Genomic DNA, 26,226 nt, shown 5'->3' on the forward strand with positions numbered 1-26,226 from the left:
GTGCTACTAGTAGGGGCCGAGCCATCATGGATGGATCCCATAATCAATTTCCTCTTGATGGAACAGTTGCCCAACGACAGGAATGAGGCCAGATGACTTCGACGTCAGGCGGCCCACTACACCTTGCTTGAAGGAAAATTATATAGAAGATTTTTCACCCTACCTTACCTTGATGCCTCCGCCTCATGGAAGGGGAGTACGTGCTTAGAGAAATACATGAAGGTATTTGTAGAAATCACTTCGGCGGCAGGGCCCTCACCCATAAGACATTAAGATAGGGATATTTCTGGCCAACACTTCACAAAGATGCAATTGAACTCATGCGAAGATGTGATCAGTGCCAAAGACCCGCCAACATATGTCATCAACCTGCAACAACCCTCTCAGCCCTCAGCAGCCCTTGGCCCTTCGCAAAATGGGGAATGGACCTCCTCGGCCCTTTTCTACAAGCAACGGGGGGCAGGAAGTGCCTCGTAGTCACCGACAATGGGAAGTAGTTTGATGACGCCAAATTTCACGAGTGGTGTGCCTCCCTTGACACTAAACAGCAGTACACCTCAGTGGATTACCCTCAGATAAATGGCCTAGCTGAGGTCACCAACAGAACCATCCTAAATGGATTGAAGACGAGATTGGACCGAGCTAAAGGCTTATGGGCCGATGAGCTGAACAATGTACTCTGTTCATACCAAACCACACCATGGACGGCCACGGGAGAAACTCCCTTCAGCCTGACCTACGGTATGGAGGTGGTAATCCTAGTAGAGATCGGCTGGCCAACGCTCCAAGTCGAAGCCTACAACAAAGCAGAGCACAGCGAAGCCCTTAGAGCCAACCTAGATCTGTTGGAAGAAGCCCGGGAGCAAGCATAGATGAAGGTGGCGGCTGCCTACCAGCAACGCGTGGCCCGCTACTACAACTCGAAAGTAAAAGAAAGACACTTCTGAGAAGGAGACATCGTCCTCAGAAAGGTCATAGTCCCCGAACCCAGAGTAGGAAAGTTGGGCCCCAACTGGGAAGGCCCTTACAGAGTCAAGAGCGTCCTCAACCCCGAAACCTTTCACTTGTAACACTTGGATGGAAGACCCATCCCTTGGACTTGGAACTCGGAGAACCTTCGAATGTACTTCAAATAAATGTAATTGCCTATGGCTAAGTGATGAATGAATGAAGCAAAAGTTCCTCTTCGCCTCAAATATCAAATGCATGTGCCCTAAGTCCTCAAAAACCCTCAACTTCGAGACCTACCAACGCGCGAAACCCACCTTTGAGGGATGAGTTCTCGGTACGGGCCGATGCAGAAGACTGTGACGACCCTAGGACGAGCACCTCACCAAAAGCATGCACGCCAGGGCAAACAAGGTCCCGTATGCCTCATCACCTCCGCAGATGACGACGACCCCCCTCGGCTACCTATACTTAGTGCAATAAAAATGGCAACCCCAATTACCTCGGCGGCTTGCTTCGGCTCAAGCCCCCGGCTTTGCTGGTGGGACGCCTCGGCCTCCCGTGAGGAAACACTTGGTAGGAAACAAGCCAGGTGAACTGCACCCTAATAGTGTTGCTCCACCTCGACTCCCCATCATCCCAAGTACCTCGGTGATATACCTCAGCCAACGACCTTGGCTACGGTGCTAGGTCACCTCGGCCTTGCCTAAGTTGACACTTAAAGGAATTCTGGAGCCAGGCAAGCCTCACTTCGGACGTGTGGTCCCACCTCAGGTCCCAATGCCCTAAGTACTTAAAGCAAGTGTGCAAGCAAACTATGCCTGCTATGAGCGAATTGTGCGCGTTTTTGTGTGTTGTGGTCTCATTCGTAGGGGCAAGGACCTCTCGAAGAAGAAGAAAATTGAAGAAAAGAAAGAAGAAGGAGAAAAACACAACATAAGGCACAACATATACAAAAGATGGCTTCGTTCATCATTTATATTCCTGTATTACCTTTACAAAAAGTTTTTTGAAGGCCTCGTAGGCCAAATATATGTACATTCACAAAAAAAAGGGGGAGAAGAAAAACCAACAGTTGAACAAAAAGGAAAAGGGGGAGGGATCCACGCCTAGGTCTCGCCACCGACAGGAGGAGGAGCAGAGTCATCAGTAGGCTGGGCTTCTTTGGGAGTGTATGGGATTACTTGCAGCCCCTCGATGTCAAAATCCGACATCACTAATAGGAATGCCTTCTTCGTGTCTTCAATCCTGTCGAGGTAGGATGCCGACACATACTTCACGAGCGCATCCAGGTAATCGGAGGACTTCTTGCATGCCTCCACCGCTTCAGCTGCTACCTTCTTAGATTGCTCCACTAATGCCATGGCCTCGGCAGCCCTTCCTTCAGCCTCGACTGCCCTGCTCCTTGGAAAGACCTTGTCGCGCCTCCTTTAGTTGTATCTCGAGGCGTTCCCGAACTGATTGCTCGTCCAACAATGCCTTCCTAAATTTATGATATTTCTCTTTGATGGTAGCAGCTATCTTTTGAAACTTTTCCCTTTCCTTCTAAAGCTTCTCCTCGGCGGACTTCTTCTCCTTCTCCAGCTTGTCGATGCGGGACATCGCCAACCTCGTTGGGTCCCCCAAATCGACGAAGTGCGAGTAGGCCTACAATAGAACTAATTAGTGAACAAAAGAGTAGGAAGAGAAGGAAATACATAAAACAAAAATGTATATATGTCTTACCTTGGCCAGATGGTACATGCCCTCGTCGTACCATGGCCTTGGGGTCACTCTACAACAAGCGGTAGCGGTCCCTTGGCAAGATCGCCCCACTCACCAGGGCCTAACCGACCCCCTCGTCTTGGATGGAGTCTCCTTCTTTGATCTATCACTATGTACGGAAAATTTTGTTGGCCCCCTTAGCTCTCTTGGGGAGCCCCTGCACTGATGGCGAAGCTGAATAAGGCCTGGATGGATTCTCCCCGGGTGTGGACCTCCTCGCCACCTCTTCCGCCTGGCGTTTAGCATTGGCAACCTTCCGTGGTGGCTCCTCCCTCGGTGTATCTAAAGCAGGCCTCTTCCGACCCACCTTGGCCCCCTCGGTTGGCTTCTTTGATGCGTTTTTGGCCCCCTTTGAGGGCCTCTTCACCCCACCGGCAAGCTCTTGGGGCACCACCATCGGTTGCTTCCCCTTGGTGGGGACCTGCTGATTTCCCCCCTTTGTCGAGATAGGGGGCAACCTCTTCGCCCGGCCACTTTGGCATCTATGCCCCGGCCTGCTTCGCGCGGGCCTTCTCAAGCAATCGTTGCTTAGCATACATCGGTATTTCTACGAATAGCAAAAGAACAGTTAGTATAACAAGCCGAAGATGTGAAAGGCGTGCGAAGTAACTACAAAACCTCTCCTACCGAGTGGGGTAGGGCTAATCCCAGCGAACACTAGGGGGACCTCCTCCTCCACCAACGGCTTCGCCTGGAATGTCCCCATCACAAGCAGATGAGCCACGACAACAACCTCTTCGTCTCAGAGCGGAGGGAGACATTTCTCGACGACTACGCAGGTCTCCCCCTCGTTAGACCTGAGCCTCCAGCATTCAGGGCAAGAGATGTAGAAGAACTTGTCCTTCCACCCATGGACGGGCGAGGCTTGTGCACCGGCTTCCCTCTCAATTGGTGGAAGTAATACATGTTGGCCTCGAAAAGCGTGCTTCCTCGGTGCGAACATGGCACGAAACATCTTTAATGTTAGCTTCACATTTCAAAGTCGAGCCCACACTAACATCGCCATGAAGGTCCTAAGGGCATTAGGGGCGAGTTGATTGATAGTGATACCGTACCACTCCAGTAACTCAAAAACTAAGGGAGGGGAAACCTAAGGCCAAACTCTAAAAAGTGCTGGTACACATAGATTTCTCCCTCGTTAGGGGTCCATGGCCTATCACCTACGTCGGGAACCCTAAGATCATAGGACCGAGGTATGTGGAATCTCCTCGCCAAGGATTTGATCTGTCCCACATCCAAGGAGCTGTCAAACTCTGAGCGTGGGACACCAGCATCAACCACACTTCGGGCAGCGCTTCCTCCCACCAGTCCAGCGACGATCTCTACAACATCTTCCTCCTCGGCCACAAGAGACCCTTCGAGCTCCCTCGGCGATGCCGATGTGGTGCTTAAATGGGGAGAGTTATTGCCCCAGCTACCCTTTCTCTCAGTACAACTACCTCTTGCCAAGAGGGGCTATGGCCAAAGAACCTAAGGAAGAGAGAGGAGAAGGGGTTTGAGGAGAGCTCCCTCCCGAGGTGTTTGGGAGTTCATGGCATTCAAGGCCAGAGTTTGAGAAAGACATCGTGAATTACCTAGACGGTGAAGAAGGTGAAGACAGGGTGTCCTAAAGGATTGAGAACCTGGAAATGTCCTGAAGGATTGAGAGCTTGGGAGCTGAGTTCACTCGATAGCAAGGATGCCTAAGTTCAAATGACGGGGAAAGTCACCACCAGGGCCCCTATTTAAAGGAAAATGAACGGCCCAGATCTCGCGGGATCCAACGGCTGAGGCACCTCCACTTCCACCATCCAACCATAATGCGCCACCTAACACTCGTCCTCAGAAGACGAAACGATGCCCAAGCAACGGCTCAGATCACTACGGATCTGATGGTCACAGGGACCCTCCGCTTTTGCGAACCAGCTATACCACACCTCTTAGCATGCGCCCTCGGAAGATGAAATGACGCTAGGCGAACCGCGAGGCTCACCCGCTGCAACCCGTCGGGCAAAAGCGCGCCGCTCAGCCCAGCAAATGCATGCCTATCAGGGTGACCGTCCTCACGGTGGACCCCTGATGTGACCTGACCGTACGTGATACGGACCAGTCTGCTAACCCGAGGCATCCACGCCACACGCATCTCCGAACCGATGAGGATGGAAGATGCATACGAAGTGAAAGTGATGCCATTGTAGAATACCCCTCGGCTGATGAATCCGAAGGCATAACGATCACTACTCCCGATGTCTGAAGCTGAGGCCTTACCTCAACTATCATCTCCATTACTAGCAGAAGTCAATACCTCATCCTCAGCCTCGGGAGTGGGGGGCAAGTGATGTGGGCTAGCTAGGCCCAGCCCATTATGGGTTGGGAGGCCCAACCCACTAATGCCTGATAGCGCCAACCACAGCAAGGGGGATGCCTTGCTGCCTTCATACGGAGCCAACCGCAGAGCAGGTAGGTGTACTCGCAATGACCTGTCACCTGACTTCGTATGGCTCTCATCTGGTGCGTTCATTTCCACCTACCTCCAGCTCGCTCAAGTATAAATATAAGGTAACTCTCCCTTTACAGGGGATCCAGGTCCCGGAGTTCTGGTATAGGACCACCATCGAGACTTCGTCTGCACCTCCCCCCCACCTTACACCTTGTACTAACTTGAGCGTCGGAGCCTCCGCTTCAGGTCTTCACCTGAGGTCTCTGATATCTCTTGTTTTGCAGTACCTCAGATCTTCAAGAATTTCGTTACTGAGCTGTCGACCCACAGTCCTCAGCTTCTACCATACTAAGAAGGGAGCACCTCGCCTTGGCTTACAGTCCTCGGCCTCGGCTTGCCCTCTTCAAAATCCTTAAAGCCTTTGGAACTTGAGAGTAAATTTACCCCGTTGGCCTCGGCAACAACAGTTGCCGAGCAACAACAGTTTTGATTCAAATAAGTAGGGTTTTTGGTATTGAATCATTGAGTTTTGATTTTGGGCCGATTCAAACCAATAATAATACGAATGATTTTATTTTGGATTGGTCCAACCCAATAATTATAATGGATTGTCCAAAACCGACTTGATAAGATTTGGATCGGTTTGGATCCAATTCAAAACCGTCCAATTGACAGCCCTACCGACATCCACCCCTTTTTACTTATTTTATCGTAGATAAGATATGAATTCCAGTTTCATCTTTGTTTTAAACTTTCAATTATATATATATAAAAAAAAAACCTTTTATTTTGTACTGTGCCGTAATTTGACCAAAGAACAAGAAGGGATACTACAATAAAATTTTGAAACCCTTTACCAGTCAGCACTCCAACTACCTGACTTTAGCCAAGAACTTGCCAATTGTCATAAAAAAGAGGTGGTTGGATATCATGAGGTCTTCTGACTATGAGCTAAACTCTCAATATTAAAAAAAATGAAAAATTATTTGGCTTGTGCAAACTACTTTATCATGCACCTAAAAATCATATGAGGTTAAGAAGTCACAAGAGGACCTACCGCCCAAACCCTAGGTTCCTAATACGACGTGGTTGATGGCTTGTGGTGTGGCTGTTACACCCAAAACAATCTATCAACAGTTCAAACCCAAGAACCCATGTCTGGGTCCCACATATTCTTCTTCTTTCATGCCCAACATCTAACACCATAACTGAACAAATATACGTGTCTAAACAAAAAGCAAGTTGGAACAAATTCCATTTCCTTTTACTTACATGATGGAAACTGCTGTCCTTGTCATGTATAGGTGGTCCACTAACTCCATTATGTATACCCTAGATGGACGGTTCACCTTCTACATCCAACAACAACTGCTCTTCCCTTGATGGCGTTAATTTTCTCAATTGCTTTCTCTTTTCTTTTTTAATTTTAGCATTTTAAAATTTGAAAGAAAATAAAATGGACCAACAAGGGGGAAGGCAAAGGTTTGGACTTTGGATGAGGATGTGTGCAACTGATTGTTCGGTAGTGTGATTTATTTGAAAATACTGAGGCTTAGTTCATTTTTATCCACAGCATGGTGAAAAATCTATTCACATTTCGGTCCACATTATAACATGGTTGAATTGGATCATTTCGTAATTTGTTATTCATGTTTAAATCTTCTGAATTAGTCTACGTCATGATAGATGTAATTGTTTATGTAGAGTTTTACAATAAATTTTGAAGGTACTTAATAAAAAAAAATTGTTTGACTAAAGCATTTATATTATCACACAGCTATGTAGAATGTCATTTTTACAGAGTATGGTAAAGTTTCAAGCTTCAAACACTCCACGGTAGGGCCCGATACCATATATATTTTATCGAGTTACAATACCAAATAACCCCTTAGTAAATTAAAACTAGCATTATAACCCTTCTTTGTATCAATGAATCAGGTTCATTGAGGTCAGTTCCTTAATAGCCCCTTGTTAATTTACTTATAAAAAATTTTTTATTCATTAATTAAAAGTAACAGTTTTTGGAAGGACATTTTTCCATGTACAGATATGGGTTGAAAAGAGGTGTGAGGCAAATTATTGAATTAATCGGAGGGAAGAACAAAATCTTTCCTATTTCATGTCAAAATAGATGAGTTGGGATCGACTAAGGAAGAGTAAAAAGGGAGCTTTATTCAAAGAAGGCTAAGGATTTTGTTGAGAGATGAAAATAATAGTTTACATTAATTGATTGATTGAGGGGTTATTTTGTTTTGTGTCGCCATTTCTCTGCTACCAAGTCTTGTCTCGATTATAAAATTATTGGCGAAGGTTCCATGCTCTACACAAATGAATCTTCATAAAACCTTTTCAAAGTCAAGAATAATATTGGGATTAAGAAGAGTCTTTAGCAATTTATTCCTTCTCCTTGATCCTGACTCCCCATTTTCATTACTCTAATCATTCTTTTATTTCATCTTTTCTTCGCCTGCATGGACCAAGTTACCTTTATAAGAATTGAGTTGGAAGTAAAACAAGGGAGGTACCAAGCTTCAGATACAATACAAAAATGTAATTAGCAATATTGTTCTTCTCTTTGAACTTGTCTAAAAGGCAAGGCAAGGGTTCAATATTGATAAATGCACGCCTTCAAAAGCAAATTGGTCAAAACTCGTGTTTAACCTAATCTCTCCCAGCTACCTCACCACCCTTTCCCCTATCAACTCATTCAAAACCACATCTCTTTACCTTGACTAAAACATTATATCCAACTCCATTTAATGCTGGTTATTGTCTATTATTACTAACACAATTTGTCAAAATAATTTCGCAAATATTATTCAAAATATTTTATATTTTAAAACACATAAATTTCTTGCGAACCAAGGTTGAAAGGATCGGCTTAGGGTTGGTCCTTGTATGGCCGGTAAAATTTTCCGGTCCAGTCCGGAAACCGTCTTCATCATCTTCCCACGTGCTGCCTTCCACCTTTTTCTTTTTGCGCTAATTCCCACGAGCAACACAGTACTGAGCCGGCCAAACCGGCCAACGAATCCATATCCCTTTCCCGAGGCAATCATCTTCAAATCCCAATACACACAAGTTGATAAATATCTATCCTCTTATGTCCGTACATTTCAATCTCATCCGTACACGTGTGCCACTTGCCTTTTCACCCCACGTGTCAACAAATGTCCCCAGCAATCCTCTGGTGATCCGAATACTCCAAATTCCACCAATCACAGCATGCCTTTAGTAGAACACCAATGTTTTTAGAAAATTGAAAAATTAAAAAATAAAAATTATAACTTTCAACCCAACTAATTGGTGATAAGATTACCGAAAATATGTTATAGAATTAAAAAAAAAAATTAATTTTAAGGAAAATAATTGTCTTCTTCCTCGGGTGGCTCTTGCATTTATTCGACCCTGGTTCTTGACGTCTTCTCTTCTCTTCTCTTCTCTTCCGCTTCGCATTTTCTTCAATCTCCTCTGTGTGTCTCAGAGCGAGCAGGTCTCTTCCGTTTCCTTTAATTCTCCATTTCCGTCAGATCTAACGGAATCCTTCTTGGTGGTTTTCGGATCAATTGCGTTCAACTAATCGCCTGCTTTTCTTTTCCAACCCTTATTAAAGGGTTTGATCCGATTGCTCTTTGTTAGGGTTTTCTTGAAGATTCGAGATAAGTAAATCATCGAGACGATTAATCTATTCTGATCGCCCAGCCCTTTTGGTCTGGTGTGGATTCGTGATTCGTCTCGCTTCCCTTTAGACCGAATTTCTTTTTTTCACAAGTGGTTTCTAGTTCTCGCATCCTACTTAGAGCTTCTGTGATTTCGACTGGTGATTTTAAGAGGGGAAGTTAGCTTTATTTCCTCGACTTATCTTTGTTGTGGAGATGTTGGGTGCGGGATTGCAGTTCGGGCGGAGCCATGGAGAGGATCGATTTTATAATCCGGTTAAAGCGAGGAGGAATCATCATAATCAGCAACAGCAACCACAGCAGCAGCAACATCAACAACAGCTTCAAAGAACTAGGAATAATGGAGCTCTAAGCCCCTCCCCGACGACCAAGGGAAAGGCCGTAGTTTCAGACAATAGGGAACCGGAGAACCGAGTGGGATCTGAGGAAACGTCGAAGCCCGTAGCTATGCCGGCTTCTGAACCATCGATAGCTCCTCCGAGCAACCTCGATCGATTCTTGGAATCAACAACACCTTCTGTTCCTGCGCAGTATCTATCTAAGGTTCATTTCATAGTATTGTGCAATAAATTTCCTCTTTTTAAATTTTAATTTCTATATTCTTTTCTTTTGTTATCCTTTCTAAATTTAATAATGTTGCAGACTAGGATGAGGGGTTGGAGGACTTGTGATGTGGAATTTCAGCCTTACTTCAATCTTGGCGATCTATGGGAATCCTTCAAGGAGTGGAGTGCATATGGTGCAGGAGTGCCTTTAATACTGAATGACAGTGACTGTGTTGTTCAGTATTATGTCCCTTATTTGTCGGGTATCCAAATATATGGTGAATCCGCGAGGTCCTCCTCTAAGTCGAGGTAGAAACTTCTTAATGCAATTGGATGATGTTCTTAGAGTATCTCCTCAGTGTCTATTTTTTTCCAGGCAGTGTGTTGCTACTGACCTAATCTGTGCAAAACTATTGATTTGATTCTAGATTTGCCGAACAGATTATGCATTGGATTGAACTAACTTAAGTTTTGACATAATGTTGGTTGCTTCACTGTTAGTGCTTTTATCTGTCTGTAGCTAAGTAATGAATAGGGTTCCTTGATCTTGAAACACTTTCTGCTTATGCAGTGTTTAAGAACATTAGTTGTTTTGAATTGTCTTACGATTATCACCTCCTTATTGTAACCTCATCCATTTATCTCATTTTAACTGTGAATCTGCGGTTTTGTCCAAGTTTGTAGGATGTGATATGATCCTTTCTTGGGTTGGTTTTTAAATTTAAGATATTCTAGAAATTTGAATGATATGTTCTGCTTTCCTGGGATACTGGGATGGAGAATGTGTAAAGATCTACGTAAAGCAGGAGATAAGTAGAGTAAAAGAAACATAAGGAGTGGAAATAGAAAGTGGATGGGTATCAGAGGAGAAGTAGCAAGAAAAAGACTTACAATGAAAAAAAGAAACGATATTTATGGAATGAACTGTTTCTTTTAGTTGCAAGAATGGTTTTGATTGAGACTTACCTTGTAACTAAAAGTTACGTTGCCTGAGAGGAAAAAAGTTGATGCAGTGGTGTCAATCTAATTCCCAGGAAATTAACCTGTTGAATAAGCTACAATCAATCAGGAGGTTGAGACTAGTCTTGAGGGGATTTATTTTGTTTGAATAAGTTTGATGTTGTATTTGAATTCATGATGGAGCATAGCGTGAACTTCATTTCATATAATTTCTTCCTTGGAATTCAAGAGGAACTGTGTTGACCAGTCATCCCTAAATATGTCCCTTTTCTTTTGGGTGGAAGAGGTTCCTTGGTCTTACAATCTTATATATTGCAATTTTTTAGAAATCCCTAAAAATTTCTTAGTCTGTGCTTTCCCTATTCTTTAGGAAGCTTTAGAGGCAAGTTCTTGGCTTGGTCAATGATTAATGCTGAACCTAAGCAAGCTTTAAATTCTTGCTGAACCTAAGCGAGCTTTAAATTCTTGCTGTAACCCAAAGTGAGGGTTTGAGGAGGAGTGTTACCAAACAGGATTTCCAAGCTTTATTTTCATATTTTGAAGCCTGAAATATCTTTTATGTTTTTGAGCTTTGAAAAGTCTTTTTTAAAAGCCCAACCAATTGGCACCTTAATGTGCTATGGTTGTCATATGAGCACTTTGTTAAATGTATACTGCTTGATACGTTCTAAGGATGGCAGACACTGAGGTGTATTTCAGAATGCTTATTAGGTATGTACACCATGGGCATGTTGCTGCTCCTATATCTTGCTGCAGGCAGTGGTCCTGTTTTGATAGTTGATACCTCAGCAAACCATGGGAATTTGGGGCCTTGGCACAACCTATAGCATGCTATATTGTTGATCTTGTTCTTTTTTGTTTCTGTTGGAGAATTACAATCAAAGTGCCTGGTAAATGATTTGACTTGGTTGAGCAGTGCAATTTTGCTTGTGTTGGTCCAACTGGCTTGTCCAGGTTGAATTGGGCAAGAGAAGTTCAGGTGTTAATTCTCTTCTTCCCATGAATGAGTGAATCATTCATCTTAGTCTCTTCTGAAAAAGCCATTGATTTCTGTACATTCCCTGCTTTGGTTGTTTATTGTTTATTTATGTTTTGAATTCTGAAGACATTCTTATTTTAGAGTTGAGTTATTGCAGATTTATTTTCTTCTATGAGTAATTCCATTATCTTATTTGATAGGCGACCTGGTGAGGACAGTGATGGTGATTACTACAGAGATTCTAGTAGTGATGGGAGCAGTGATTGTGAACTGGAAAGGGGCTTGAAATACTCAAGAGAACAGTTGAACCGCTACCATATAACAAGTGAGGCTTCTCTGAGGATGGATAGATTGTCTTTGAGAGAGAAACATATTTCTCACCAAGAAGGCTTCTCTAGTGATGATGGTGAGGCAGGGAATCCACGTGGTTGCCTTCTCTTTGAATTTCTTGAACAGGATCCTCCTTACAGCCGTGAACCTTTAGCTGACAAGGTAAAGTCTTTTGTTCCCCCACCCCCTCTCTTATTTTGGTATTATAGAGAACTTGTGCTGCTGTTGGTCCTTTTTTCTTCTGATGTTGCTCTATGTGTCTCAGATATCAGATCTTGCTAGCCGCTTTCCTGAGCTGAAGACATTGAGAAGTTGTGATTTGCTACCAATCAGTTGGGTTTCTGTGGCATGGTAAGATCTTCTTATTGATGCATATGTTTCTTCACATGTTTGTCCATGCGGCTCATCAGTTCTTATGGAATTGTTATAGGTACCCAATATACAGGATACCAACAGGACCGACACTAAGAGATTTGGATGCTTGCTTTTTGACATTTCACTCTCTTTCTACACCCATGCGAGGTAATAAGTCAATAATTCCATGGTTTTAATTGCTTTTTTCATAGGTTTCTTCCCTTCCCAGCGTGTGGGGAAAAAGAGAAATCTGAAAATGTTTTTTTCTTGATTTATGGTTTTATGTGCTCACTTGGTATGCCTACTTATTCTTATTCTGGGGTTTTTCTTCTTTTTCTTTCCCCCTTTGAAGGTGGTGGAGGTGCGCAGGATCCAATAGTGACCTATCCCAATGGAGTGGATGATGTACCAAAGATTTCTCTACCAGTTTTTGGTTTAGCTTCATATAAGTTCAAAGGATCCATGTGGACTCCAAATGGGGGATCTGAACGTCAATTGGCAAGCTCTCTCTTGCAAGCCGCAGATAACTGGTTAAGATTGCTTCAGGTCAATCACCCAGATTTCCAGTTCTTTGCTTCACATGGTGCATGCCGCAGGTGAAATTAAGGGGGGGAACCAGATCAGCAGCTTATTTTATCTTCCATTCTGCAACTAGGGTGCAACTTATTTCCTGGTTGAATGGCGGCATGCCAACTACAGTGGCAGTGCGTTGTGGAAATAAAGATGGCAACTCGTATAAAAGATAGGAGCAATCGGTTTGTTTCCTTGTGTCAAGAAGAGAGAAAAATGAAACTAGAAAAAAGGCTAAAATTCAAAAACAAAAATGAAAAGACTGAAAAATGTCACGGAATGGAAGGAGAAGCAGAATAAGGCCCAAGAAAGTTAAGGGGAAAAGAAAAAGAAAAAAAGAACAAAGATGATGTTGTAGGAGCTGAGCTAAGCTAAGCTAAGCTGGGGAAAAAGATAATTTAGCTCTGTCTTGGTGATGTGGGTAAGTTTCTTCTTCTTGAAGGCTTATATATTTATATTATTACATATTTATATCTATATATTTAAATTAATAGAAACACAGGCATTCTTAGGTTTTTTTCCCTCATAAGTAGTATTTCATGTGTTGTCCAGATCTAATTTTGGTTTTGATATTAATGATGTATAAGAGGGCTAAATTTGAGTTGCCCTTCTGATGTCAGTATGTTTTGAAGACTGACTTACATGTTTTGACTTTTGACGGTCCTAATGCAAAATTGAAAAAAAAAAATGATGTAGATGAAGTGATGTTAAGAGGCGTAGTTATATCAATGAACATTGATGTTTAGAACCGTGCCTATTTCGTTGTTGTTGTTGTTATTACATATGTTGTGATTTTATTCTCTCGTGTTCATTTCGGTTTCCCGGTTGTTGAACATTCACCTTCGTTTCATCCATGAAATGATCCATCCATCTGAGCTTGCCATTGCGTGGGGTACCGTGGTCTGCGGTTCAATCAACATCTTTAGAATATGCCATTGGCTTAACCTAGAATATCCAATCTGTGGGTCCATTTGCTCTGATCATTTATCGTGTCCGTGCGAGTGGGTGGTTTGAACTCAAAATTCTTAAACTATTCCTATGATTTACTCTATTCTTACTGATTACATATTATCGTAGAGTACTTTTTTAACTTTTCTAATAATTGTATTTTTCGTCCAGTTCCGTCACATGTAATATCATATGATGGATATATTTTTCAAAAATTCTTAAAATATCTTTTCATATAAATCCATTCTATCTCCCTCACCTTCAAGGAATCTGCCTAGAATGACGTCTCTCTCTCTCTTATTTTTGTTTTATTTTTTATATTTCTTTAGTCCATTGCTTCCCGTCACATGTTTATCTGCTTCTGCTCTTCTTCACATGTCTGAAATCCGAAGAAACACCCACACCCAACTGCCATGTCCTTAATTCTTCCTCTCTCCCTCTTCTCTCTTCTCCTTTTCCCTTTAACTCGTATTCCCTGCCATGTCCACACCCAACTGTCATGTTTAGATAGTGGTCGCTGTGGGGGGACGATACGAGTAAGACCAGGGCTTACTCTGATCTGTTCACCTTCGTCAAGGACGGCGAAGTGGATATCTGTTTTTACAGCATTGCCACTAATCCTCCAGTGATTGGATGGCTTGAGGTTGTTTAGATTGATCCCTTGTCCTACGATTCTTCGACCACCAGCAATAATTTTATTCTGATCAACTATGGGCAGTTAACTTGTGGTTCTGATCTGTTGGGTGCGGGGTTTACCAATGACACAAATTTGTTCGGGCGTGCTTTGCAATTTGATGCAGAATTCTGCACAGGAAACTTGAATTCAGTTAAGGTTATTCAAACGAGGAGAAAGTGCTTGGGACGAACCAACGGCTTAATTACTTTCCTATGCATCTGTACCAAACGACGGATACGGTTATGGGTGGTGGAGCATTGGAGTATGAATTGCCCATTGATGCCAAATTTGATTACTTGGTTTGGTTCCATTTTTCAGAGATCGATATGGGGATTTGGGAGTTTTGCCACTTTCAATTGATCCTGAAGAAATGGTCGAAACAAAGCCTCCAGGGCTTGGAATATCTCCACACATAATCCTGCATAAATGGAAACATCAGGCAGCGCATTCGGTCTTGGGGACGATGGAGTTCATAGTGCTAGCCTGGATCTGTTCAAAGAGGAGTAAACTGAAAGCTGCTTCAACACACTGGGGGTATATAGGCGCTGCTGCCATATCTCTCTCCCCCCTTGTTCTTTTTTTATTTTGAAAATTTAAAAGAAAATAAAAGGTAAAATGGCCATTTTTGTCTTTCCGTCAATGAATGTTAATGATAAAGAGGTTTTAGGCAATTGTAAAAAATTTTAAGGATAATGTAAGATAATATGTAAATAGTAAGGGTAGCAAGTTAATCAATTAGCTAAATCATAAGTATAGTTTAAAAAATTTGCTCTAATAAATAATGCACGATAAACAAATGAAATGTCTCATTCATCAGGGTCTTTTGCGTTTTCAGGAAGTGTGTTGCTTTACTGGTACTGGTAGTGGTAGGCCTCTAATCCAATGGATGGTCCACTAAACTCCCTCCCTCATGGTAGAAAATTTAGGGCTACACTGGCTTTTGAAGGATTCTGAAATCGGATTCAGGCAGTGCAGAACCTGTTTCAAAATGTTACAAAAGTACGAAAATGTTCCCGATGGAAGGCTGTAAAGGCTTTTCCAACGGTGTCCGAACGAGCCTGCCCTGTACTACATCTACATGGCTTCAGAATGCCAGCATTATTTATTATTTGTAGCGTACAGTACCTCCTGTGGTAGATTGAATCGTGTCCTTTTTGCATGTCTATCACTCTGTATCTGTTTGATTGTGAATGGTTGGCATGAATTGTGAATGTTGATCCAACCCTTCCTCGTCGTCTATGGTATTTTACCATTAATTCGGCTTTTTTTATAAGTTAATTATGGCTAAATCAAGTCAAAGTTTATTCAAATGCTGTTGGACTGGTTCTAACCATCGTCCGGAGATAAAGAAGGGTTGATTTTATGCCAAACCCGTAGTTTGAACAATCCGTTGATTTGATAAAAAAAAGACCCAGGCTTGTTAAATGAGTGAATTGTTGAAGCCGCTCATCGGCCATGGTTTGAACCACTCAAACTTTTTTTGTTTTTTTTTTTTAATTTTATGTTAAAGGGTTTGACTGATATCCAAATAGCATGTAACCAATCAACTGGTATGAATTATCATGACTTTTAACTTGTTAAATGAGTGTTAAAGATAAAGAGGTGCTTGAGCACAGCCCACAAGCTGCGTTTCACAAATCAAAAACCTATTTAATGTCAAAGATGGAGTCATGGGCAATAGCATAATTTTCAACGTCTGAGGCTGATGAGTCCAAGTTGTTGAGAGAAGAAATATGTCGAAGGCAGTATCTCAGGGGCAGATACTCCGACAATTAAATTAGTTAAGAGATGTGAGGGGTTGGATCAAGCAAGAGAAGAGACTTAGAGATAGGGCTGCAAGTCGGGCCGGGTTAGGTCGGGCTGAGGCCAACCTAAGTTCTAAACCTCAACCCTAACCCTAACTCAACCCAACCCTAACCCTAAGCCTATCTAAATTCCTTCAACCCAATCCAACCCGAAGTCAATTTCGGATTGGGCCCAACCCAACCTTCTTCCCATCCTTTAAAACCTCATAGAATTTCTCAATTTTAGATTTTAACTCAACTTTCGCTACATATATTAATCCTATGTTTCATTATTATTTGTTTGTTGACGTTAATTTTTTTTGTTCTTTTAGTACAAAATTCAGAAAAACAAGTGTTAGAAATTACTATAGTTTATTATGAGTTATGACTTATAATATATCTTTCTTGGGCAGCAAACAACATAGAGGAGATGAAGAATAAAATTTTCAAAAAACATAAAATAATGTTATTAAGGTTTTAGTCTTTTTGATTATGATTAAGTGAAGTGATTATCTTAAAAGAAATACATGATACTATGTGGTGGGGGCTATACAAATATCATGCATCTAAACAAATCAATGTATGTTATATATTACATATAACATATATTTGTATATGACATGTACTGTAGAGTTAGGTTCGTGTTGGCTAAGGGGTCAACCCTAACCCAACCCGAAGTAAAGTCAGGTTCATGAATTTCAACCCTAACCCTAACCCGAACATCAACCTGACCCAACCCAATCCAACCTTTTCGGGTTGGGTTCGGGCCACCCCGGCCCAAGTTGCAGTCTTACTTAGAGCTTAAGTTCCAGTGTATATTTACCTCAATGTGAGAGTCCCTTTTTATAATCGGAGTTGCCTGAGAGGAGTAATTGGGAGCAGGTGGTAGCAGTTGGTAGTGGTTGGTGATGGGTGGTTAGGATATATTTAGCCAATGCCATGTGTCAGGGTCCACGGGGTGGTTGGGAAGCGTTTAGCCAACACCATGTGTCAAGATCTGTGGGTTGGCCAAATACCCCTATATCACTTGTCCCCCACCTTCGATGTTGTAGCGATCGAGGTTGTTTGGTGCGTTGAGTTGAGGCCTTGACTTCGACCGGAAAGAGTATAATGTACTTGCGTGGTGGCGTCAGTAAAGGACCATCTCGGGCCGAGGGGTCGAGATTGTGGTCCATGTGGGCATAGGCTATTCATGTTCACTATCTGTGCCTCGCACAGGCGCTGATGTCTCCCATCATATGTCCGTATGTAGGATGGGCATCGCATGTCTGTACACAGGACGAGCATCGTGTGTCTATACGGAGGACGAGCATCGCATGTCCATACGCAGGACAGGCGTTGTGTGTCCGTACATAGGACGAGCGTCAAGGTCGACTGAATGAGGCTGTGAACGAGACGGTGCAGAGGGGGGGAGGTGGTTTGACATATCCTTGAGTTGGGGTTGATGGGCGAACCAACCCTGTCCCTTGGTGTTGTTTCGTCTCCCGAGATCGATGTCACGTGGAGCTCATCGGTTTGACCTGTCAGGTTAGCAAGTCCGCGATCGTTGGATCAATTGGATCTGAGCTGTACATTTTTCTTTAAATAGGGAGCTTGGTTGAGCGACTCCCAACCATTTGCTTGAAACCTTCTGCCTGGGAGCTACTGAGGACAACTAAATTATCAACAACCAATTCCTTTAAACTTTCTTTAACATACATCTTTAGGTAAATGATTCCTGTCCTCAACATGTCGGCCTCAGATTCGGGTTGTGAGGAATATAACCTTCTTGACTGGAGTACTCCTAGCAACACTCCTATTAGTGATGAGAGTGATAGTAGTGATTCCAAGAGCTCATCTCGAACATTTAACACCCAAGTGCTAAGGGAGAGAGTCGCCTCTCGTGAGACTGAGCGCAATCAACAAAGTGTGGGTTTTACTAATGAGAGAACTGTTCCACGCGACTGAAGGCCGACGCCCCAGGGAATGTTATTGGGCCCCCTGATGTGGTAGATGTGGAAGAGGTCGAGGAACCCACGACCGAGTTTGAGCACTGAGGCATGATATTGGGGCATTACCCCACTCTGACTTAAACAATACTCTAGGCAAGGTGCAAGTTAGCACATTGACCAAAAGTTACTACATTCCGGGGGACTATAGGGTTAGAATCCCTGCATGGGTGATAAACTGTGACTTGCTCTTAAAGATGATGCATGCATTTACGGGCATTACCTTCACTTCCAACTACGATTTCCTTTGCACCCCCTCATTTCCGAGATCCCGAACGTCTCAAGCCCGAGAATTTATACCCAATAGCCAATTTGTTCAGAAGCTGAGGTTGATTCTGGTCAAGTTTGGGTTTGGCCCGCCCAAATTACAGTCCTGTCCACGAGTTCATCTCCTACATTATTACACTCACGGGTCCCGCAGGGCCCACGCTCCCTGGGCCGTTCAATCGACGACTTCATTTTACCGAGACATTTGAAGTGTAAACTGTAAAATGAATTAAGTAGCCGTTGGGACCTGACGAATTAATTCAAAACGATTGGATGCAGTCACCATCTTTCTCTTCCTTATTTTGTTCCTAACAGCTTTGCTTTGATAAAAAACCCTAGAAATTGAAGCTCTCTCTTTCGTAACGTTCCTCTTTCTTAGAAGCTATAGTTTCGTCAAATTCTTCTACTCCGAGTTGGTTATATATATCTTAGGTTTTGCTTGGATTTCAAAGCGTCGTTCGTTCTGTAAATTCTTGTTTTATTGCTGCTCAGGAATCGTGAAGTTCAGGGCGGCCCTCGGATATTTGGCAAGTCATTCTTAGTTTTTCTTTCTTTTCATGTAGGATTTGTTGCTTTAAACGAGTAAAAAAACAAGGTATCGTTTCACGACTAAAAAGAAACTATGCTTGGAATAGATTTCTACGGTCTTAAGAACATAAAAGTAGAACCTTTCTTTCTTGTTTGTTTGTTTTATTCGGAATTTAGAACTGAAACGCGAAATGGGGAGGGGCTTCAGTAGAAAGAAAGAGATGCAACTTCTATGGAGAAAATTGCCAAATAGTTCTCTCTCTCTCTCTCTCTCTAAATCCATATATATTAATTATAGGGTGAAATCATAGAAAACAAAAGCAGAAATCAAGTGTCTAAATTACGTGTATTTTAAAAGTAAGCTTGAAAAAGATCATCATTCTTAATGTTTTTTTTTCCGAATCCTGAACTTAAATGAAGAAAGAAAAAAAAAAAAGAAAACCCAAATTTGAGTGGATCAAGAAAAATATATGCCCCATGAAATATTTGTCATGGAAAATAGAAAAAGAAAGAAACAAAGAGAACCTCGAAATCCTCTCGAAATCATGTGAATCTTTGTTTTCATCGTTTTCTTTTTTCCTTGAATTTGAATTTTATCAGCGCCCTCCATTTCAACTTTAATTAGTTGCAGAATTGCTGCTTTTTACTTTAAGTTGATATCGTTTCAATTGATTGCGATAGAACAGGAAGAAAAGAATGAAATTGTAGCCGGCTTCCATAGTAATGCAACAAGAATTTGAATTTCTTTTTCAATTTTGCAAGTTGCAAAAATTTTTTGTCTTAACATCTTCTCCTTCCGAAGTTAATTATTTTTTCAGTAGTTTGCATGACTTTTTTCTGATGTTCTCTCCATAAAATCGAGATGTCAGGGTACAATGAAAAATGACGAAAAAAAGCAGACTTATTATTTATCTTAATCTTCATTCAGTTAATTAATTGATCAGTCAACGCTTTTAGAACTTACATTTACTTGAATACTATTCTCAACTCAAAAATTTTTAATCTCAGTACTTCCCCTGCCAAGTCTAACTGGTAAATGGTATAAGCAGATATTACTTCTGGGTCTACCAGAGTCCATAACAACATCATTTACTGAAGGGAGGCTTGTGGCTTGCTCTTGGTCTTTTTTCTAAATTTATCTTCTGAAGGGAGCTGTAGGTATATTTAGATACGATGACAGTTAACACTCCAGCTACACCTGTTTCAAAGATAGACAGGACACCAGTGTCTACCCCAGGCGGCACGAAAGTAAAGGAAGAGAAGATTGTTGTAACTGTAAGGTTACGACCTTTGAGTAGAAGGGAGCAATCACTCAAAGACCAAGTGGCATGGGAATGCATAGATGACCAGACTATTGTCTTCAAGCCACCACCTCAGGATCGCCTTCTCACGCCAGCCTCCTATACCTTTGGTATGGACATGGTTTTCTGTCTCTTCTTAATATTCCTGTTTTTCCTAATGTGGCCTGTATGTTTCATTTATTGATTCTTGATGCTTCTATTTAGATAGAATCTTCGGACCTGGTTCCTCTACTGAGACGGTGTATGAAGGAGTGAAGAATGTTGTTTTGTCTGCATTGATGGGCATAAATGGTAGGTCATTGAAATATAAATAGTTATTTCCTTGATTATTGTAAATTTGTAATGTAATGATCTGTTCTCAAGTTTTAAAAAGATTCTTAATCCATTCCATTCTTTTGTAGCCACCATATTTGCTTATGGGCAAACTAGCAGTGGCAAAACTTACACAATGAGAGGAATAACGGAAAAGGCTGTAAATGATATATATACTCATATAATGAATGTAAGTTTGTAGTGAAATTATATTTGTTTTCTCATGATCGGCTTGATATTAAAACTATGATATTTAAATCACACCAGATTTGTTTTCTGAGTAACTAAGGTCAATTCTCTAGTTGCCAAGCTGATATTTTGTTCTTTTCACCTGCTGACAGACTCCCGAGAGAGATTTTACTCTTAAGATTTCTGGAATGGAAATTTATAATGAGAATGTCAGGGACCTGTTAAATTCAGATTCTGGTCGCAATCTTAAGCTTTTGGATGATCCAGAAGTAATGCCTCTGCACATTCCTGCCATTCTATAAAAGTATTGCTACATTTTTCTTTACCTATTCTAGTTTATATTTTAGTTGGACTAATTCATTTTGTTCATATGTATGCAGAAAGGAACTGTGGTTGAGAAATTGGTAGAAGAAACAGCCAATAGTGATCAGCATTTGAGACATCTGATCAGTATTTGTGAAGGTAACTCATTGGATCATTTCCAACCCCTACTAATCCAAATCTGTATTGATTATTCTTTAACCCTATCTCTTCAATTGGTATTATTTATGTTTTGCAGCTCAAAGACAAGTGGGTGAAACTGCCCTAAATGATACCAGTTCGAGATCACACCAGATTATAAGGCTGGTAAGTCTGATATCTTTTAATTTCTTCAGATTCCTCGATTAAAATGTGATGGCTATTTCTTGTTAACTAGTTTTTGCTTTCAAGGCAGACCATAGAGAGTACTGTTGGTGAAAATTCAGGTTGTGTGAAATCTTTTGTTGCAAGCCTGGTAAAGTTGTCCTCAGTTTCTTATTTGGAGTTTTAGGAAGCATTTATTCTCTATTCACATTTATATTAGTCTTTACTTTTTTTTTTCCTCAGAACTTTGTGGACCTTGCTGGAAGTGAAAGGGCTTCACAAACACATGCAGATGGTGCTAGGCTCAGGGAAGGATGCCATATTAACCTAAGCTTAATGACTCTCACAACTGTAATAAGAAAGCTCAGGTGAGCAGTTTTTTGAGATAACTTTATATTGATTATCTCCATTTTAAGCATTGTTCTAAAGATCCTGAGATTGAATAGAATCAACAGTATGATCTCACTTAGCCCCAAATTTTACTGACCTTTCTTTTTGTCTTGATCTTATTATTATTCCAGCTTTTATGCCTTTATGTGTTGCAACAGAACTTTTGGTTTGTGGTTAAGTCAATTTCTTCTATGATTACTATATGAATTCGAAGGGAACAAAAAATATTACAAGTACTAACTTGAATTATAATGAAGAAATCAATTGCTTTGCATATTATGAATAAGTGTGCTGGTTGATAAAGCATAAACATTAACTAATTCATATTAAATATTCGCACAATGTTAGAAATTAATTTTTTCTTAAATTAACAATGGAGGACACTGGCACATGGATTTAACTGATTAACTTATCAGAGTGTTCCATGTGGATCTGCTGTTTTGTACAATTATTTGTTGGTTTTAGCGGTGGATCAGTTCTTAGAGATTTATCTTTTTATGTTTTTCAGGGTTTAAATTTGAATGATTTTATTAGTCCTTGCATTATTGGGGAATGACCATGGTAGAATACCTCAAATTAAATCTTGGAATGAAAAAGGTGAAATATTGTTTTCCTGGAAAGCTGAAATCTTGGATGTCTTATGATGTCTCTCAATAATCTATAGGATATATTCCTTCTCCGATTGTGTAGAGTTAATTTCACTGCTTTGATATTGAATCGTTTCTGCTAGCAGTGTTGGGAAAAGAAGTGGTCATATTCCTTACCGAGATTCAAAGCTGACACGGATATTGCAACATTCTCTTGGTGGGAATGCTCGTACTGCCATCATATGTACCCTCAGTCCAGCATTGAGCCATGTGGAACAATCTCGAAACACTCTCTCCTTTGCTACCCGTGCAAAGGAAGTCACAAACAGTGCCCAAGTAAACATGGTACTGATTCTTTCTTTTTCCATGCTTGGCATTGGTTTCTGGATGTATTTGGTTTGCATCATCTAACTGTGTTTCTGATCAGGTGGTTTCGGACAAGCAACTGGTGATACATTTGCAGAAGGAGGTGGCTAGACTTGAAGCAGAGCTGCGTACCCCGGAGCCGTCTGCACGTTTAGATTCAGATGCTTTGTCCAAGGAAAAAGATCTGAAAATTCACGAGGTACGAGATGTTCATCTTCATCACACTGAGACACACGAGATGTTCATCCATAGATTTTATTATTCTTGTTGGCTGAATTTATCATAGCTGAGGATTTTGTAGATGGAAATGGAAATTGAAGAACTGAAGCGCCAAAGAGATTTTGCACAATCCCAATTGGATGTATTACGCAGGAAAATACAAGAGCAGCCGGTATGGATCTCTCTTTCTCTGTGTGTCTCAGTGTGTATGTATGTGTTTCTGTGTCTATGTCTGTGTAACTCACTTTATTTTTTTATTTTTTGTTTTTGTTTCGGGCATGTGCAATTCAGGCTTGTCACGCTTCTGAGTCACCTAGTCCCGTCGTAAAATGCTTATCCTTTTCTGGTCCCCTGTCATCAAAGCTTGATGGAAAGGAGCTTTCTCATCGTGATAAGACAAGAAATACAACGGGAAGGCAGACTATGAGGCAATCCTCAACCGCTCCTTTTACGCTCATGCAGGAAATTCGCAAACTTGAACAACTTCAGGAGCAGCTTGGTGAAGAAGCAAACCGAGCTCTGGAAGTTCTACAGAAGGAAGTTGCTTGTCATAAACAAGGTAACCAAGATGCAGCCGAGACGATTGCCAAGTTGCAAGTGGAAATAAGAGAAATGCGAGCAGTGAAATCTGTAGCCAAGCAAATAGAAGTTGGAGATATGGCTGCTGCTAATGCTAACAGAAGTGTCGGTGCAAACCTCAAAGAAGAGATCTCCAGACTACATTCACAGGGGAGCACCATTGCCAATCTCGAAGAGCAGCTAGAAAATGTTCAGAAGTCCATAGACAAGTTGGTATTATCTCTTCCTAGTAATAATGAACAATCTAACGATGCGACTCCAAAATCCAAGGGTCAATTGAAGAAGAAGACGCTTCCTTTGTCCTCGAGCAATAGTGTTAACCGACAGAATCGTATAAGGTCTCCCTGTTCACCTCTGTCATCAGCTCGTGATGTGTTAGAGTCTGAGATTGAGAACAAGGCTCCAGAGTGTGATGACAACAAACCCACTGAGGCTTTGCCAGGATCTGAGAAAGTGACCCCGGCTAAGAGTGAAGATGGTGGAGGAGATATCACATCAAGGGAAGGCACCCCCTGCCATCGCCGTTCAAGTTCTGTTAACATGCGGAAAATGCATAAGATGTTCCAAAATGCAGCCGAGGAGAATGTGAGAAGCATAAGGGCATATGTTACAGAACTGAAAGAACGAGTGGCCAAGCTTCAGTACCAGAAACAGCTACTTGTTTGCCAGGTAAGTAAGAGCCTTTGCTTTTCTGCATCAAGATTCTGTTTTGCATATTAGCTAGACCACTACACCCTTGACCTTGAATACTTACAATCATGGAATGTTTATTTAGGTGCTGGAGCTAGAAGCCGCTGGATATGATTTGGATAATGAGAGTATAAATGAACAAGAACCACCTGTACCGTGGAATATCACATTTCATGATTGGAGGCAGCAGATCATCCAGTTATGGGATGTATGCCACGTGTCAATTATACATAGGACACAATTCTATTTGTTATTTAAAGGTGATCCCGCTGATCAGATTTATATGGAAGTGGAGCTTCGTCGGTTGACTTGGTTGCAGCAACACTTGGCCGAAGTTGGAAATGCGAGCCCTGCCCACTTTGGAGATGAACCAACAATCTCTCTATCGTCAAGGTAGTTCTGTCTCTGTCTCTGTGTTTTGCATGAAGATGTGAGTGGTTGGGGTTGTACAAAAACATCATTCCTTTTCTTTCCTAGAGATTGTTGGATATCTTAAACCGGTTTTTGATTTATGCAGTATCAGAGCAGTGAAGCGCGAGCGGGAGTTCCTAGCCAAGAGGTTAATGACACGATTTACTTCATGGGAGCGAGATGCACTCTACATAAAATGGGATGTTCCAATTGACGGAAAACAGAGGAAACATCAATTTGTTAATAAGTTATGGACTGATCCTCACGATGCTAAACATGTACGGGAGAGTGCTGAGATGGTGGCAAAGCTGGTAGGGTTCTGTGAAGGTGGCAACGTCTCAAAGGAGATGTTTGAGCTTAACTTTGCGCTTCCAGCAGATAAGAGGACATGGATTTTGGGATGGAACCCAATTTCTAACCTTCTACATTTGTAGGCATACTTCTTTGGTCTTTTAACTTTCATAATTATGGTCTCTCTGAGATGCTCCAATGCATATCTGTAAATATACAACATTGGATGTTTCCTTACAATTGTTACATCTATTTTCATTATAGTTGGACTGAATAAGTGGACTACTGCTATTGGCAATTTGTAATTCTCATTCTTTCTAATAATATACTTGATTCATTCCTTCTTTCCTGCAACATATGAAATCCTTTATCTGACCATTAGGTGCCATCTCTCCAAATCTGTGAAGTCTCTCAACATTTTCTCCTTTATTGGACCCCCCATGCTCCCAAAGGCAGTACATTATTATTTCAACGATGGCGGAGCATCATTTTCTCTGTTTCTTTGTTTCTTACAAAGAGTGCCGGTGTACAGAACCCTACCGGCTTTTGCATGGTTTGGCGCAGCTGAGCTGTTGGTAAACATGTTATTTTTTAAAGGAAAGCACTACTAACACCAGTTTCCTGTTAAATAGTATGGAAATAATGTAAATATCTGCTTGGTACATCTCTTAAGGATAACTTGAACCATAAATGAATAAACTGTGGGGAAGAATAAACAGAGAAGCTTAGGATCCCAAACTTATGAAGCTATTTGGGGCTAACAGCTAACTCATCTTTTTATTGTTTTCCTCTTTCAGATATAATATAGAAGCATTTATACTACCAAAATTGTTACCTTTAGGCACTGTCATTTTTTTTTATAGAAATAGGAACTGAAGTGGTTCAAAATGCCAGCTAAAATTGGAAGGTCTGAAAAATAAACCTGTTATTCTAGCATTGAGCATCCTTCTTCCTCCATATTTTAGCCATAAGTTCAAAGCCCTCTTCATTTCTAATTACAATGACTCATATAAATAGATTCCTGCAAGTTAGGTCATAACTCATAATGTTTACTCGTCAAGACTAAAGCTTATTGCCGATATGTGACCAATGGTATGACTTTTGATTAGGGCTGCAACTTGGGTCAGTTGGGTGAGCCCAACCTGAGCCCGATCTGGCCCAACCCAAGCTTGTGCATGGGTTGGGCTTGAGTTTTCAGGCTTCAGGCTGGGCCTGCTCCAGAAAGGGCCTCACATAAACTCAGGTTGGGCTTGGGTAGCCTGAGCATGTCCTGTCCTGACCCAGCTTGAGCCTGCTTGAGCAAATACATGCATACATGTATTTTATTTATATAAAAATGTATTTTTTAATTATACAGTAGTCAGGACTCAGGACCTGTACAATGCACAGGATTTCTTAAAAGAAATTGAAGTATAAGAAGCCCTACGATTTTCTCAATTGAGTTAAGTTGATCGAAGTCCTAACTCGAACATTATTTTTTGAGTTTTATCTAGTCAGTCTAACAGCAATCCAAGTTCACTCCAATGG

The 26,226-nt window shown here is 41.5% G+C and overlaps 2 protein-coding genes across 5 annotated transcripts; both read left to right on the forward strand.

Moving 5' to 3' along the window:
* Positions 1-8,521: 8,521 nt before the first annotated feature.
* LOC104591427 (uncharacterized) lies at positions 8,522-13,306 on the forward strand. Its single transcript, XM_010250640.3, has 6 exons — positions 8,522-9,354; positions 9,454-9,665; positions 11,496-11,787; positions 11,891-11,976; positions 12,056-12,147; positions 12,332-13,306. The coding sequence occupies exons 1-6, from the start codon at positions 9,007-9,009 to the stop codon at positions 12,577-12,579; spliced, it is 1,278 nt and encodes a 425-aa protein (XP_010248942.1). The 5' UTR covers positions 8,522-9,006; the 3' UTR covers positions 12,580-13,306.
* On the forward strand, positions 12,831-25,004 carry LOC104592168 (kinesin-like protein NACK1). 4 transcript variants are annotated; one of them, XM_088900210.1, is made up of 15 exons: positions 12,831-12,970; positions 19,790-20,151; positions 20,246-20,332; positions 20,443-20,543; positions 20,695-20,811; positions 20,923-21,004; positions 21,102-21,169; positions 21,258-21,317; positions 21,410-21,534; positions 22,290-22,488; positions 22,571-22,708; positions 22,811-22,900; positions 23,020-23,976; positions 24,083-24,390; positions 24,515-25,004. In XM_088900210.1, the coding sequence occupies exons 2-15, from the start codon at positions 19,914-19,916 to the stop codon at positions 24,840-24,842; spliced, it is 2,898 nt and encodes a 965-aa protein (XP_088756336.1). In that variant the 5' UTR covers positions 12,831-12,970; positions 19,790-19,913; the 3' UTR covers positions 24,843-25,004. The 4 variants fall into 4 exon arrangements, with proteins under 4 accessions (XP_088756336.1, XP_088756337.1, XP_088756335.1 ...); XM_088900209.1 differs by lacking the exon at positions 12,831-12,970 and adding an exon at positions 18,473-18,739; XM_088900211.1 differs by lacking the exons at positions 12,831-12,970; positions 21,258-21,317 and adding an exon at positions 18,472-18,739.
* Positions 25,005-26,226: the final 1,222 nt, after the last annotated feature.

This window comes from Nelumbo nucifera, chromosome 3, assembly GCF_055504915.1.
Source record: "Nelumbo nucifera cultivar China Antique chromosome 3, China Antique-T2T, whole genome shotgun sequence".
NCBI classification, from domain to species: Eukaryota; Viridiplantae; Streptophyta; class Magnoliopsida; order Proteales; family Nelumbonaceae; genus Nelumbo; species Nelumbo nucifera.

Bases quoted from the DNA above. Each gene is read 5' to 3' on its own strand.
- LOC104591427 (XM_010250640.3), top strand. From the start codon at position 9,007: ATGTTGGGTGCGGGATTGCAGTTCGGGCGGAGCCATGGAGAGGATCGA. The intron at 9,666-11,495 runs GTAGAAACTTCT...CTTATTTGATAG, and splicing joins AGGTCCTCCTCTAAGTCGAG to GCGACCTGGTGAGGACAGTG. The intron at 12,148-12,331 runs GTAATAAGTCAA...CCCCCTTTGAAG, and splicing joins TCTTTCTACACCCATGCGAG to GTGGTGGAGGTGCGCAGGAT.
- LOC104592168 (XM_088900210.1), top strand. From the start codon at position 19,914: ATGACAGTTAACACTCCAGCTACACCTGTTTCAAAGATAGACAGGACA. The intron at 20,544-20,694 runs GTAAGTTTGTAG...ACCTGCTGACAG, and splicing joins TATATACTCATATAATGAAT to ACTCCCGAGAGAGATTTTAC. The intron at 22,709-22,810 runs GTACGAGATGTT...AGGATTTTGTAG, and splicing joins AAGATCTGAAAATTCACGAG to ATGGAAATGGAAATTGAAGA.